General features: G+C 42.8%; 1 protein-coding gene across 1 annotated transcript in view; it reads right to left on the bottom strand.

Annotated features, from left to right (window-relative positions):
- ADAM10 (ADAM metallopeptidase domain 10) overlaps positions 1-14203 on the bottom strand; it is a 186661-nt gene that overhangs the window by 109615 nt on the left and 62843 nt on the right. The window contains exons 3-4 of the mRNA XM_080675408.1: positions 10240-10358; positions 7454-7612 (exon numbers count right to left, since the gene is read on the bottom strand). Of these exons, the coding sequence (XP_080531534.1) occupies positions 7454-7612; positions 10240-10358 (278 nt within the window). The remainder of the gene's footprint in view (positions 1-7453; positions 7613-10239; positions 10359-14203) is intronic.

Genomic DNA, 14203 nt, shown 5'->3' with positions numbered 1-14203 from the left:
GCAAAAGGCTGAGGTACGGAGACATGTGCGCGGAGAGGACGGGCGGCTGAGTGCCTGGCTAGCTTTCTCTAGCGGTAGAGAGACGGAAGCTCCCGACTGCACTGAACCCCAGTTCCGACTGCACTGAACCCCAGTTCCGGGCGAGACCCTGGGGTCCCAGACTCATACAGGGGGAGTCTGGACTGTCAGGAAAAGAGAGGAGCGCACAGAAACTCAGGGGAGCCGCGAAAGGCAGAGGTCTGGAGGCACACGCACAAGTTTACACAGAGAGGACTGACTGCTGAGTGTGCCGCTGGCTTTCTCTAGCGGGAGGAAGGCAGAAGCTCCCGACAGTGCTGAACTCCAGTTCCGAATGCACTGAACCCCAGTTTCGGGCGAGACCCTGGGGACCCAGACTCATACGGGGGGAGTCTAAATTGTCGAGAAAAGAGAGGAGCGCACGGAAACTCAGGGAAGCCGCGAAAGGCAGAGGTCTGGAGGCGCACGCGCGAGTGGGCGCAGGGAAGACTGACTGCTGAGTGTGCCGCTGGCTTTCTCTAGCGGGAGGGAGACGGAGGCTCCCGACTGCGTTGAACTCCAGTTCTGGGCAAGAATCTGGGAATCCAGATTCATTGGGGGAGAAACTGGACTGTCTGGCAGCGGGCAAAACTCGAGGGTGTCTTTCTCTCAGAGGTGCTTGCATCAAATACCGAGGGACACTGAGACCCAGGGGCCTCATAGGGCAGGGCTGACGGGAAGCTGAGGCTGTCTGCTCAGCCCTGAGACTCCGCCCCATCCATGCTGAGCACAGAGGCTTTTGCAATTTTGCAAGTCTGATCCCATAAGGCTGTCTCCAGCACAGAAGTTCTCCCGGCATAGACACAGCTGATCCTCACAGCCAATTGGACCGGAGGTCAATTCCTCCCAGTGATACCAACAACAATCAAGACTTAACTACAACAAGGCTGTACACACAGTCCACAAAGGAGTGCACCAAGAGAGTCCACCTCAGGTAACTGGGGAGGCTGAGCCACTGGGCCCTAGAGGACACCTACCACACAAAGCTACTCTACCAACTCAGGGAAGCAACGAAAATGCGGAGACAAAGAAACAAATCACAAATGAAAGCCAACGACTGGATATAGAGATCAAAACCATCATTATAAGGTTTTTCAAGAATTTCCTAGAAAAGGCCAATAAATTTAGCGAGACCCTCGAGGATATGAAAAAGGACCAACTAGAAATTAAACATACACTGACTGAAATAAAAAATATTATACAGAGACCTAACAGCAGACAAGAGGAACGCAAGAATCAAGTCAAAGATTTGAAATACAGAGAAGCAAAAAACACTCAACCGGAAAAACAAAAAGAAAAAAGCATCCAAAAATTTGAAGATAGTGTAAGGAGCCTCTGGGACAACTTCAAGCGTACCAACATGAGAATTATGGGGGTGCCAGAAGAAGACAGAGAGTAAGATACTGAAAACCTATTTGAAGAAATAATAACTGAAAACTTCCCCCACCTGGTGAAAGAAATAGACTTACAAGTCCAGGAAGCGCACAGAACCCAAAAACAAAAGGAATCCAAAGAGGACCACACCAAGGCACATCATAATTAAAATGCTAAGAGCAAAAGACAAAGAGAGAATATAAAAAGCAGCAAGAGAAAAACAGTTAATTACCTACAAGGGAGCACCCATACGATTGTCAACTGATTTCTCAACAGAAACTATGCAGGCCAGATGGGAGTGGCAAGAAATATTCAAAGTGATGAATAGCAAGAACCTACAACCAAGATTACTCTACCCAGAAAAGCTATCATTCAGAATTGAAGGGCAGATAAAGAGCTTCACAGGTAAGAAAAAGCTAAAGGAGTTCATCACCACCAAACCAGTATTATATGAAATGATGAAAGGTTCTCTTTAAGAGGAGGAAGAAGAAAAAAAAGGTAAAGATAAAAATTATGAACAACAAATACATATCTATCAACAAGTCAATCTAAAAATCAAGTGAATAAAAAAATCTGAGGAACAGTATAAAGTGGTGAATATAATAGAATCAGGGGCATAGAAAGGGAATGGACTGACAATTCTCAGGGGGAAGGGGTGTGGGGGTGCGGGAAGAGACTGGACAAAGGTCGTACACCTATGGATGAGGACTGGGGGGGAGGTAAGGGCAGAGAGTTGGGTGGGAACCGGGTGGAGGGGAGCTATGGGGGGGAAAAAGAGGAACAACTGTAATTATCTAAAGAATAAAGATTTATTAAATTTAAAAAAAAGGAGTACATACTATGTAACTACATTTACATAAAATTTTAAAAATGCAAACTAACCTGCAGATTAGTGCCTGAGGAAAGAGCAGTTGGGAAGAAGAAAAGTACACTGAGCAGGAGGAAGCTTTTGGGCGTGATGGATACATACACTATCTTGATTATGGTGATAGTTTCACAGCTATATTCATATTAAAAATTATCACATTGTATACTTTACATCTGAGCAATTTATTGTGTCAATTTTTCCTCAATAAAGCTGTTTAAAAGAAATACTAACTAGAGATAACCAAATACAATGTGGGAACCTTGATTAAGTCCTTTTTTTTTTTTTTTCTTAAAGAGCCTTTTTAGAGCAACTGGAGAAATATGCTTACAGACTGTATAACAGATATTCTTTTCATGTCATCCTTTTTTAAATCATTTTTCATTTTCCAATTATAGTTAACATAAATTATCATATTCGTTTCAGGTGTACACCCCAGTGATTAGACATTACATAACTAAGTGATCATCCTGATAAATCTCGTACCCATCTGACACCATACATAATTATTTGAATACTAGAATTCATGCATGGGTGGGGTCTGGGCAGCCCACCCTGATGGGGGCCAATCGGGACTGGCCCAGCTAGGGGTAGGGGTTGTGGGGGAGAGGGGCTACAGGAGGTCGGCTGGCTGGCCGGCCAAACCCACCCCTGATCGGGGAGGGGGCCAATCAGAGTCAGGGCCGGCTGGTGGGAGGTGCCACAGGTAGTGGGCCGACTGGTCCCGCCCCCAATTGGAGGGGGGATCAGGGACTGGGCTGGCAGGGTAAGAGGGAGGGGCCACAGGAGGTTGGCTGGCCAGCCCTACCCTTGATTGGAGTGTGGGGGGGGGGGCAACCAGGGGTGGAGCCAGTTGGGAGACGGGGCCAAGTGAGGCTGGCTGGCCGGCCCTGCCCCCAATCCAGCTAGGGCCAGCCACAGTGCACATCATAGCGACCAGTCATTCTGGTCGTTCTGGTCATTCCAGCGTTCCGGTCGCTTGGCTTTTATATATATAGCCTAGAGGCCCAGTGCACAAAATCCTGTGGGTAGGGTCCCTAGGCCTAGCCTTCGATCAGGGACATCTTCTGCCTGTTCGCCAGTCCCAAGGCCGCCTCCGCCGTCAGGGCGGATAGGTCGCAGGCGCACCCCGCAGCTTGCATCAGCACCACAAGCCCCAGCAGCAGTGGCGGCGGCACCCATGTGAGCGGCCCCGAGCAGGCAGCACATTCCATCAGCATCCGGCAAGGCGCACACACGTGGAGTTGAAGTCGCCGGTACACGCTTTCCCACCAGCCTGAGCCCCCGAGCAGCTGGGGATGAGCTAGGATCCCAACGGCCTGACAGCCAGCCCCGTCCTACCACCACCCACGCCGGTTGCCCCATTCCACCATCGCTGATCCATTGGAGCCTACGGACCGGTGGGGAGGGACCAAGAGATCAGCCGTTCCACCCACTCACCAGTCCCCAGTCCCACCCCACCGCCACCCACCTGCTTCCCCATGGTTCCCCGTTCACATGTGGGCAAGAGTAAGGGTGGGGGAAGTAGGGGAGGGGAGGGACCGAATGGTGGTCAATGCACCTCATGGCGACTAGTCAAGCGGTTGTTCCAATCGTTGTGCTTATAGTCCCTGGCTTTTTATTATATAGAGTCACTGACTATACTCCCCATGCTATATTTTATATCCCCCTGACTATTCTGTAACTCCCAATTCCTTTTTAATCCCTTAACTTTTTTCACCACACCCCAACACTCCTCCTATCTGGCAACCATCAAAATGTTCTCTGTATATATAAGTCTGTTTCTGTTCTGCTTGTTCATGTATTTTGTTTTTCACAATCAATTGTTGACTTTATGGTCTAGAAAAGGAGTAGGCAAACTAGTATGCTGGACAAGTGAATCCTTGTGTTTGGTGTGCAAATTAAAGATAGCTTTTACATTTTTAAATGGTTAAAAAAATAAATAATATTTGTGTCATGTAAAATTATATGAAATTCAAATTTAAATATTAAGGTTTTACTGGAACACTGCCACACTCATTCATATACATATTGTCTATGGCTGTTTTCACATTACAATGACAAAACTGAGTTACAACTGAGCTCATATGGCCCAGAAAACCAAAAATACTTACTATCTGGCCCTTTACAGCAAAGGTTTGCCAGCCCTTGGTCTAGAATTTAGAATATAGCAACTATTTAGAAACTAAAAGGTTAACACATGGATGCTTTTATATATATATACTAATTTCAGAGAGGGAGAGGAAAAAAAAATAATGAGAGATTCATTGATCAGCTGCCTCCTGCACGCTCCCTTCTGGGGATCAAGTCCCCAACCAGGTCATGTGCCCTGACTAGGAGTCAAACCTGTGACCTCCTGGTTTATAGGTCAATGCTCAACAACTGAGCAACACCACCAGGCCAAACAGTTTTCTTAAACCATGGGTATTTTGACTGATTTTCAGATAGTTTCACAAAGGTAATCATCTTAATTTTGTAAGCATTAAAAACTCTGTTTAAAAGCAATTCCTTCCCATACTCTCATCCTCATATAGTTACATTTTCATTTACCAGAAAAAGTTACAAATAAAATCACTCTAAACATTACTATTTTTAAGCTCTAAAACCACAATTGGCGTGTAATAATAAAAATGTGAAACAGCCTCCTTTCTTTGAATATATATTTACTTAGACAAATAAAAATAAAAGAGCTAAAATCAATGGTAAAGTTAAATGCCAAAAGGAATAGACAGAAAGTTGCACCCAATGTCACTGATCCTCCAAGCTAACTCCTTATCTTTGCGGGGGGAAAGAAAGGTTGACATAAAGGAGACTAGTTGAAAGACAGTAAGATGCAAAGTGATCAAATACAATTATATGATGAGGAAGAAATAAAAGTGGAAAAAAAGAACAGATTATGCTTAAACTACTATACATACAACTACATAAGAGGAGAGAAACAAGAGAGAGAAGATGTAATAAAATAAATCATAAAGGACAGAACAAACATAGTGGAGGGCACTTGTGGGAAGTATAAAGCAAAGGAAGAAGTTTGATTACAATATGATAGGAGGATAAAGTTGAGTTTAAAATCTTTTATATTACTCTTTTCCTCTCCTTCCCTTCCCAAAAGGTCTGTTTAATTTTGAGAAAACATTGTATGGAAAATGTTTCAAGATTTCATTATGTGTCTGTGAAGAACCTGCTCCAAACATAAATAATATTTGGAATGTTAAAGAAGAAGGAAAAAAAAAAAACACCAGAAACTGCAGATGGAGAACTTACATCCACTGGACAGAAAAAGGTAATTCTGCAAAAAGATTAGATTACTAGAGCATCGGCCAGTGGACCGAAGGGTCCCAGGTTCAATTCCGGTCAAGGGCATGTACACCCTGGTTACAGGCTCCTTCCCGGCCCACGTCCTGGTCGGGGCTCATGCAGGAGGCAACCAATCGATGTGTTTCTCTCACATCAATATTTCTCTCTGTCTTCCCCTCTCTCTTCTACTCTCTCTAAAATCAATGAAAAAATATCCTTGGGTGAGGATTAAAATTTAAAAAATATATATTAAATTACTAAGAAAATTACAAAGTAACCTATAAATCAAATAGGTAATAATTCTGTTGGCAGAAATAAAGAAAAGAAAGGAATTCATAATCCAATTTGCGAAGGAGGACTATAGCTTAGAGATTGAGGAGAGTTTGAAATAAATGAGAGGAAACTGGAAAGTGAATCAAATAAAGATGAGTAAAAATGTGGGCAAATAAGCCCTGGCTAGTATGGCTCAGTTGGTGGGAGCATTGTCCCATGCACTGAAGGGTCATGGGTTTGCTTCCTGTACATGTACGGGGGGCACCCAATTGATGTTTCTCTCTCAGATCAATGTTTCTCCCTTACTCTCCCTTCCTCGCTCTCTGAAATCAATTAAAAAACATATCCTTGGCCCTAGCCGGTTTGGCTCAGTGTATAAAGCATCAGCCTGCAGACTAAAGGATCGCGGATTCATTCCGGTCAAGTGTGCATGCCTGGGTTGCAGGCTCAATCCCGAGCAGGGGGCATGCAGGAGGCACCCAATCAATGATTCTTTCTCATCATTGATGTTTCTATCTCTCTCTCCCTCTCTCTCCCTCTCTAAAATCAATTTTTAAAAAACATATCCTTGGGTGAGGATTTAAAAAAATGTGGGTAAGTAGCATTAATAAATTTGAGATTTAGCAAGCAGCTAAAATCATAAATGTATCCCATCTAGAATAATTATGCTATTTTCTGTAGAAATAGAGGATCAGAAAAAAAGCAAGAATAGCTGATAGAACAAAAAGTCAAAATGGTTAAAGCTTTCCAGTACATTACTAGGGATGAGAATATTATTATTGACAATAAATTCCTGGCTAAAAAAGGAAAATGAAACTAGAAAGAAGCTGCTAAATTTTAAAAACAGGCAAAAATTGAGAGACTAGTCTAATTACAGTCAAAAATAAAATATGATTATTCAAGAGGCATATAATCAGAGGAATGAATTTCTGTGGTATTTCATTAAAGTGTCCTCATGATTAGATGACTATGGATTCACAGACAGTGGTGGAAATTAAAAGATGAAGTTTAAATACATTTTCTACTCTTAAAACACAGAAAAAGAACTTTCCCAACAAATCACCATCATATAAAAGACCATGGTAGAGGATAAAATTCATAATGATATATCTGGAATCTTACCAAACTAAAGTCATTATTTCAAGATTCCAAAAAGAAAAACTCAAAGGACTTAGAAAACTTTTAAAATACCTAAAATATTTCTTAATCACTACAAATATCCACACTGAAATTTGCATAAGAAGATAATGATGCTTGAATAGGATACAGACACAAAGGCATTATAACATTAAATGACTTGCTGATATTAGAATATAGGATTTCTAGTTCAATCACAATTGGTTAACTTACAGTTCAAATAGAAGTGATTGCATCATATCAACAAAGTAGGACTGGCATAGATTGGTAAGGAAATTGCATCACTGTACTATAGATCTGTTATTCATTAAATTGAAACTTTGGTTGTGAACTATTTTCTAGTCTGATTAATAAGCTAAGGAAAGAAAACAACAAGCTTCACTTGTCTCCACATAGCTTTATTTCTATGTCTTTTTGCAAAAGGGTACTTGATAAAAGTTAAGTACTTACTAATATCATCTTCATGATAAATGACAGAGTGAAAAGGTAGAGTTCGGTCTTTAATATATCTCTCTGCTGGCTCAACATAAAATGTGCCACCATGAGTCTGGATGAATCCTTCAAATCTTCCATCAATAACAGACCCATGGCTAAAACTTCCTTCTTCACCTATTAATGAAAGCAACAAACTCTTAAAAATTTAATTTGCCTAGAATGTTAAATTCATTTTTCTTTAAAAAGCTATTCTTATATATATATATTTTTTAAACCTAATATAAATTCACTGGGAAAGTTAATTTTAACATAAAATATATCAAACTGAGTTTGAGATGTGAATAGCAACTAGTATTTATTAAAATGTACACAATTATTAGTGACAACAATGAAATAAATCACATTCCCAGCACCTAGCACAGTACCTGGCATGTATGCAGTAGTAGTTAATCAATGAATAATTGTTAAATTAACTTAAATAGACCCACGGACAAAATAAACACTTTCAAAATAAAGATATTCAAGTTTCTTATGAAATTTGGCTCTAATTACATAAGAAAAAAGCTCTTTTCCAATCTGATATATTCTGCATGAGCCATGTGGCTTCCTAACCACCTTTAGCTTTTATAAATATATTTCTTAAATAAGATAGTGTCAAATACTTCAAAAGAAGTCTGAACAGAAGTATACAAACAATTTCTTTTACGATACTGGGCAAAGATTTATAATTCTGTCCCATCAATTATACTTCCCTAGTGAAAGAACAAAACAGAAAAAAAAAAGGTATTTTTGGTTCTTAATATAGTCACAAAGAAAAGATGAGCACTAACCATCAAATATTTGAAGAAATGGAAGGTAGAGGAGGGGGCTTTAAAAATTGAATTTACTTAAAATTTTCTCATTAAAACAAAAATCAGGCTTTCTACAATTTTTAAGTTATAGATTAAAATTAATTAGTTAACCTCCGAAATAATCATGAACTGTAGGTAAGAGCCCAAGACATTGGTATTTTAAATGGCATGGTTTTTATCTGCAAGCTGTCATGCTTTTCTTGACCACTGCCTAGCAAAAAAAAGCAGAGACTGTAAGTTACTTGTCAAGAAAGATAAATAATAATAAAAATAATGGAAAACTGTAGTCTAACATTAAAAACTTAGCCCTGACCTGTGTGGCTCAGTTGTTTTGAGCATCATGCTTTGTGCCAAAAGATTGCTGGTTCAATACCAAGTTGGGTCACATGCCCAGGTAGTGGGCTCAATCCCTGGTAGGGGGTGTGCAGGAGGCAGCCTATCAATGATTACCATCATTGATATTTCTATCTCTCCCTCTCCTTTCCTCTCTGAAAAAATAATTTTAAAAAAATAGTAAGAATACAAAAATATTTTTATTAAATAGTTTAGGTTTACTCTAAAAGTGAGAAACTTTAAACATAGAAATGCCTCATGTATCTGGCATAATGAAAAAATAAACACTTTTTTTAAGCACTTAATTTTTCATGTTATAATTCTGATTGGAAATCTAATATATAGATTGGATTTAATTAATTTTTATAATTAACATATAGAAATAAAATTTCTATATGTTAACTATAAAATACAGAAAATTTTTATAATATATAGAAATTTTATAATCTATTTAAATATAGAAATAAAATTTATTTCTATATTTTTGAATATAGAAATAAAGTTTCATAGATTTTATTTACATATTTCTTATGTAAATAAAATTTACATAAGATAATGATGCTTGAATAGGATACAGACACAAAAGCATTATAATATTAAATGACTCGCTGATATCAGAATATAGGATTTCCAGTTCAATCACAATTGGTTAACTTACAGTTCAAATAGAAGTGATTGCATCATATCAACAAAGTAGATCAATGTTTCTCCCTTACTCTCCCTTCCTCGCTCTCTGAAATCAATTAAAAAACATATCCTTGGCCCTAGCCGGCAAAGCTCAGTGTACAAAGCATCGGCCTACAGACTGAAGGATCGCGGATTCATTCCAGTCAAGTGTGCATGCATACAGAAATAAAATTTAACTTTCAGTTAACTTTGTCTTAAAATCTGAGGATCAACTTGAGATTTATTAATGCACAGAGTTATAACACAATGATATTTTGCCCTTCTCTAATAGCTCCAAAAGACTGACTTTTTAAGCTTTTTTATGACTTCTATAATTATTGTGTTCTTCCCAAACTACTAAGCTGTCAAATGTAACTTTCTATTGGGTTAAATGTGTGTGTCAAAAAATAAATTAAAACAATGTGTGTGTTCCCCACCCCTCCAATACCTTTATAATCCGGTGTATGTAGTAAGAGAGATTTGTTAGAATTGTAAACAAAAGCAAATACATTGTAAAGAGGAAGGCCTTAGGAGGATTTTCCTGTCAATGACTGCCACATTATTTTTGGCTGTTAGATGATCTTTACAGTTTCCTTTTAGATTTTTCCTCTTGTTATAAAACATAGCAAAGTTACTGCTTAATTTCTTGTTTGGATGATCAAGAAATTATAGAAGTCATTAAAAAAATTTTTAAATCTAAGTTTGGAGGTATTGAGAGAGTCAAAAATTCAAAACTTTCAGAAGCCAGGCACTGCATAATTCAACATTAAAAAAACATGCAAAGATAGATGCAAGGAATACTTCATTCTTCAAAGACAATTATACCCTTCATGATATATATTCAAACCTCCTCGGAATTTATACCATCTTTTCTGAAGTATCTGCCTCTGATTCAACGTATTTCCTGTGTAGAAAAAATTTAAAGAAAGCGTTCTTAAAGATTCAACTTACCATAAATATGTCCAGTGTAAATATGAGAGGTATCATAATCTAGTACTTTATTTGATGTTTCTACTTTAAATTCATCACTAAAAAGTGAAGTATCCCTCTTCATTCGTAGGTTGAAATGTCTGCAAAATGAGATGGGAAAAGGAAAATTAAATTTAAAGGATCCAAATGTTAAACTATTACTTTTTTAAATAGAAAAGTTTGCAAAATGTGGACTGTTTCACTTCAACTTGTCTATTTGAGAAATATATTGACCAAACTTTTCTTATAAAAATTCTGCTCTAAAATTCAATCTAGTAGCTGTGACACAACTCTAGATATAGAAAATTAAATATTGTCTACAATATATCCTATATAATAAAAGCATAATATGCTAATTAGACCAGATCGCCAAATGACCTTCCAGATGTCCTTCCGGATGAAGCCGGGGCTGCGAGGGAAGCCCGGGTCCCAGGTCCCTGCCAGCGGCCAAAGGGAAGCCAGCCCGGGTCCCTGGTGCCTGCCAGAGGGAAGCCCAGGTCCCAGGTGCCAGAGGGAAGCTGGTGCCGGCAGCTGGGGGAAGGAAGGCCTACTCTTGCATGAATTTCATGCATCGGACCTCTAGTTTAAAAGTAAATGCCAACAGGCTGATTCCTACATGGTAAAACAAGATCATTCCAAGAACAACTACTTAGCAACACACATACACAAAACATTTCAATCCTTTATTTTTCCCTGGGGTGGGGGGGGGGGTCCTAATTCTTATAATTATCTTTGGATCATCCTCAATTCAATTTGGGAACCCTGAAAGATCATGATATTAATTGAAATCATACTCATTCGAACTCTATAAGAGAGAGAAGGACCAAAATGTTGAAGAGAAATTAAGTAAAGAAACTAGAGTTTGGAAGCAAACTTGAAATCAAATCTTAAGCCTAATATTACTAGTCCAAGACTCCTGTCTATGAAATAAAGATAATATACTCTATCTTATGGAATTGTTTTAAGGATTAGAGATTATAACCTATGTAAAATCATTAACACACTTTCTGGCACATAGGATATGTGCAATAAATGGTACCAAATGAGCTATCATAACTAAACTTTTAAAGTATATCAAGTTATCTGTTATCCTATCTAATAAAAGAGTAATATGCCAATTAACCATCACTGTGCTACACCCACCAGCCACGCCCACCAGCCAATCAGGAGCGAGTATGCAAATTAACCCAACCAAGATGGCTGCGGCCATGGAGAGAGCAGGAGGGAGGCTTGTGTTTCCCCGGCGATGGAGGAAGCCAAGCTTTCTGCCTGTCCTTGCCGGCCCACTCCAGGCTACAAAGTTTCAATTATAGAAGGTAAATAAATCCCAACAGAAATGGCGGCAGCCACAGAGCTGGAGCAAGCAGGAGTCTAGGGTTGCCCGCAGTGATGGAGGAAGCCAAGCTTCTGCAGCCCTGGCCTGCTTTGGCCTCCTCTTAAGGCTACAAAGTTTCAATTATAGAAGATACATAAATCCCAAGAGAAATGGCTGCCACCACAGAGGGAGCAGAAGGCTTGGCTCCGCTCCAGGCTACAAAGTTTCCATTGTAGAAGATAAATAAATCTCAGATCCCAGGGCCTCTGCAAGGGTCGCCGGGGAGCATGGCCGGCCTGCAAACCACCACAGGCCCCTCACCCAGGCCACCCAACGCCCCAAGGGAACCCCCACCCTGATCCAGGACACCCTTCAGGACAAACCAGCTGGCCCCCACCCATGCACCAGGCCTCTATCCTATCTAATAAAAGAGTAATATGCAGATTGACCATCACTCCAATACACTAGATGGCTGCCCCCATGTGGTCAAAGATCCTGCCCCCATATGGACACAAGATGGTCACCACAAGATGGCCAACAGGGGAGGGCATTTGGGAGGGACCAGGCCTGCAAGGGAGGGCAGTTGTGGGTGATCAGGCCAGCAGAGGAGGGCAGTTGGGAGGGACCAGGCCTGCAAGGGAGGACAGTTGGGGGTGATCAAGCCTGCAGGGGAGGGCAGTTAGGGGTGACCAGGCCGGCAGAGGAGGGAAGTTGGGGGCAACCAGGCCTGCAGGGAAGGGCAGTTGGGGGGGAACAGGCCTGCACGGGAGGGCAGTTAGGGGTAACCAGGCCTGCAGGGGAGGGCAGTTAGGGGTGACCAGGCCTGCAGGGGAGGGCAGTTAGGGGCAAGCAGGCTGGCAGGGGAGTGGTTAGGGGGTGATCAGGCTGGCAGGCAGAAGCGGTTAGGGGCAATCAGGAAGGCAGGCAGGCGAGCAGTTGGGAGCCAGCAGTCCTAGATTGTGAGAGGGATGTCCGACTGCCCATTTAGGCCCGATCCCACCAGGATCGGGCCTAAATGGGCAGTCAGACATCCCTCATGGGGTCCAAGATTGGAGAGGGTGCAGGCTGGGCTGAGGGACACCCTCCCGTCCCCCAACCCCGCGAGCAAATTTCGTGCACCGGGCCTCTAGTAATTTCGTTTCACCATCTGATCAATTTGCATATTACACACTCACAGTCCAGGAGCTCTAGGGGGATGTCTGACTGACGGCTTAGGCCCGCTCCAGGAAGCAGACCTAAGCCGTCAGTCGGACATCCTTAGCGCTGCAACAGAGGCGAGAGGGGCTCCTGCCACTGCCACCACTGCACTAGCCAGCCAAGACCCTGGCTCAGGCCTTCTGACTGAGGAGCACTCCCACTGTGGGAGTGCACTGACCACCAGGGGTCAGCTCCTGCGTTGAGCATCTGCCCCCTGGTAGTCAGTGCACGTCATAGCGACCAGTCATTCCACCATTCTGTCAATTTGCATATTAGCCTTTTATTATATAAAGGACTAGAGGCCCAGCAAACAAAATTTGTGCACAGGTAGAATTCCTAGGCATGGCCTGCGATCAGGACCCATCTTCCCCAGCTGCTGGCAGCCAGCCCCATCCCCCGCCGACAACATCAGTCACCCTCTGTGTGTGAGGTGACAAGTGGGGTGACCGGTGGGGTGATCAAGGCCCCACTTGATCGCACCTGCCTTGGGCTGGCGGCACTCACGTATACCGCCACCCACCCCTGGTTCCCTGTTCCCCATCAGGCAATCAGAGCCTGCCGGCTGCGGAGAAGAACCAAGAGGTTGGCCATTTCTGCCGCTGGCTGGCCACTCCCCCACCCCTGTGTGTGTGGGGCGGCCAGCGGGACAATCAGGGCCCTGCTCACTTGCACTCACCTTGGCCTGTTGCTACCCGCATCCTCTGCCACTCACCCCCAGTTCCCCGTTCTCCAATGGGCAATCGAAGCCTGCCAGGCGGGGGGGGGGGGGGGGGGGGGGGGGGGGACGAGAGGTTGGCCAGTAGGCTCCGATAACACAATCGGGGCCTGCAGGCTGGGGCAGCTCCTGCATTGAGCATCTGCGACCTAATGGTCAGTGCACATAATAGTGACCGGTCGTTCCACCATCTGGTCAATTTCCATATTACACTTTTATATCTATCCTATATAATAAAAGCGTAGTATGCAAATTGTCCCCTCAATGAGAGTTCCTCCAGGAGTTCAAATTGGGGACGGGCGGCCAGGTGAAGGGAAGGAGGACCCGGCTGGCTGTGGTAGCAGGTGGCCGGGGGAAGGGAGGGAGGCCCTGGCCAGCAGTGGCAGCAGGTGGCCAGGAGAAGGCAGGGAGGCCCTGGCACTGGCAGGCAGCTGGGGGAAAGGAGCGAGGCCATGGCCAGCAGCAGTGGCAGGTGGCTGGGGGAAGGGAGGGAGGTCCCGGCCCACGGCGGCGGCACGTGGAAGGGAAGGAGTCGGATGGCAGTCGGCAGCTGCTTGGGACCTACCAGTGTACAAATTTCGTGCACTGGGCCTCTAATATATATATATCTCTAAGCCTAATATGCAAAGTGTCCCCTCAGGGGTTCGACCGACCGGGAGTTCGATCACTTGCTATGACGTGCAGTGACCATCAGGGGGCGGTGCGCAATGAAGGAAGAA

This window comes from Plecotus auritus (assembly GCF_963455305.1).
Source record: "Plecotus auritus genome assembly, chromosome: 1".
Classification (NCBI taxonomy): Eukaryota; Metazoa; Chordata; class Mammalia; order Chiroptera; family Vespertilionidae; genus Plecotus; species Plecotus auritus.
The sequence above is the reverse complement of the archived record's forward strand: the minus strand, read 5'-3'. Positions and strand labels throughout refer to the sequence as shown.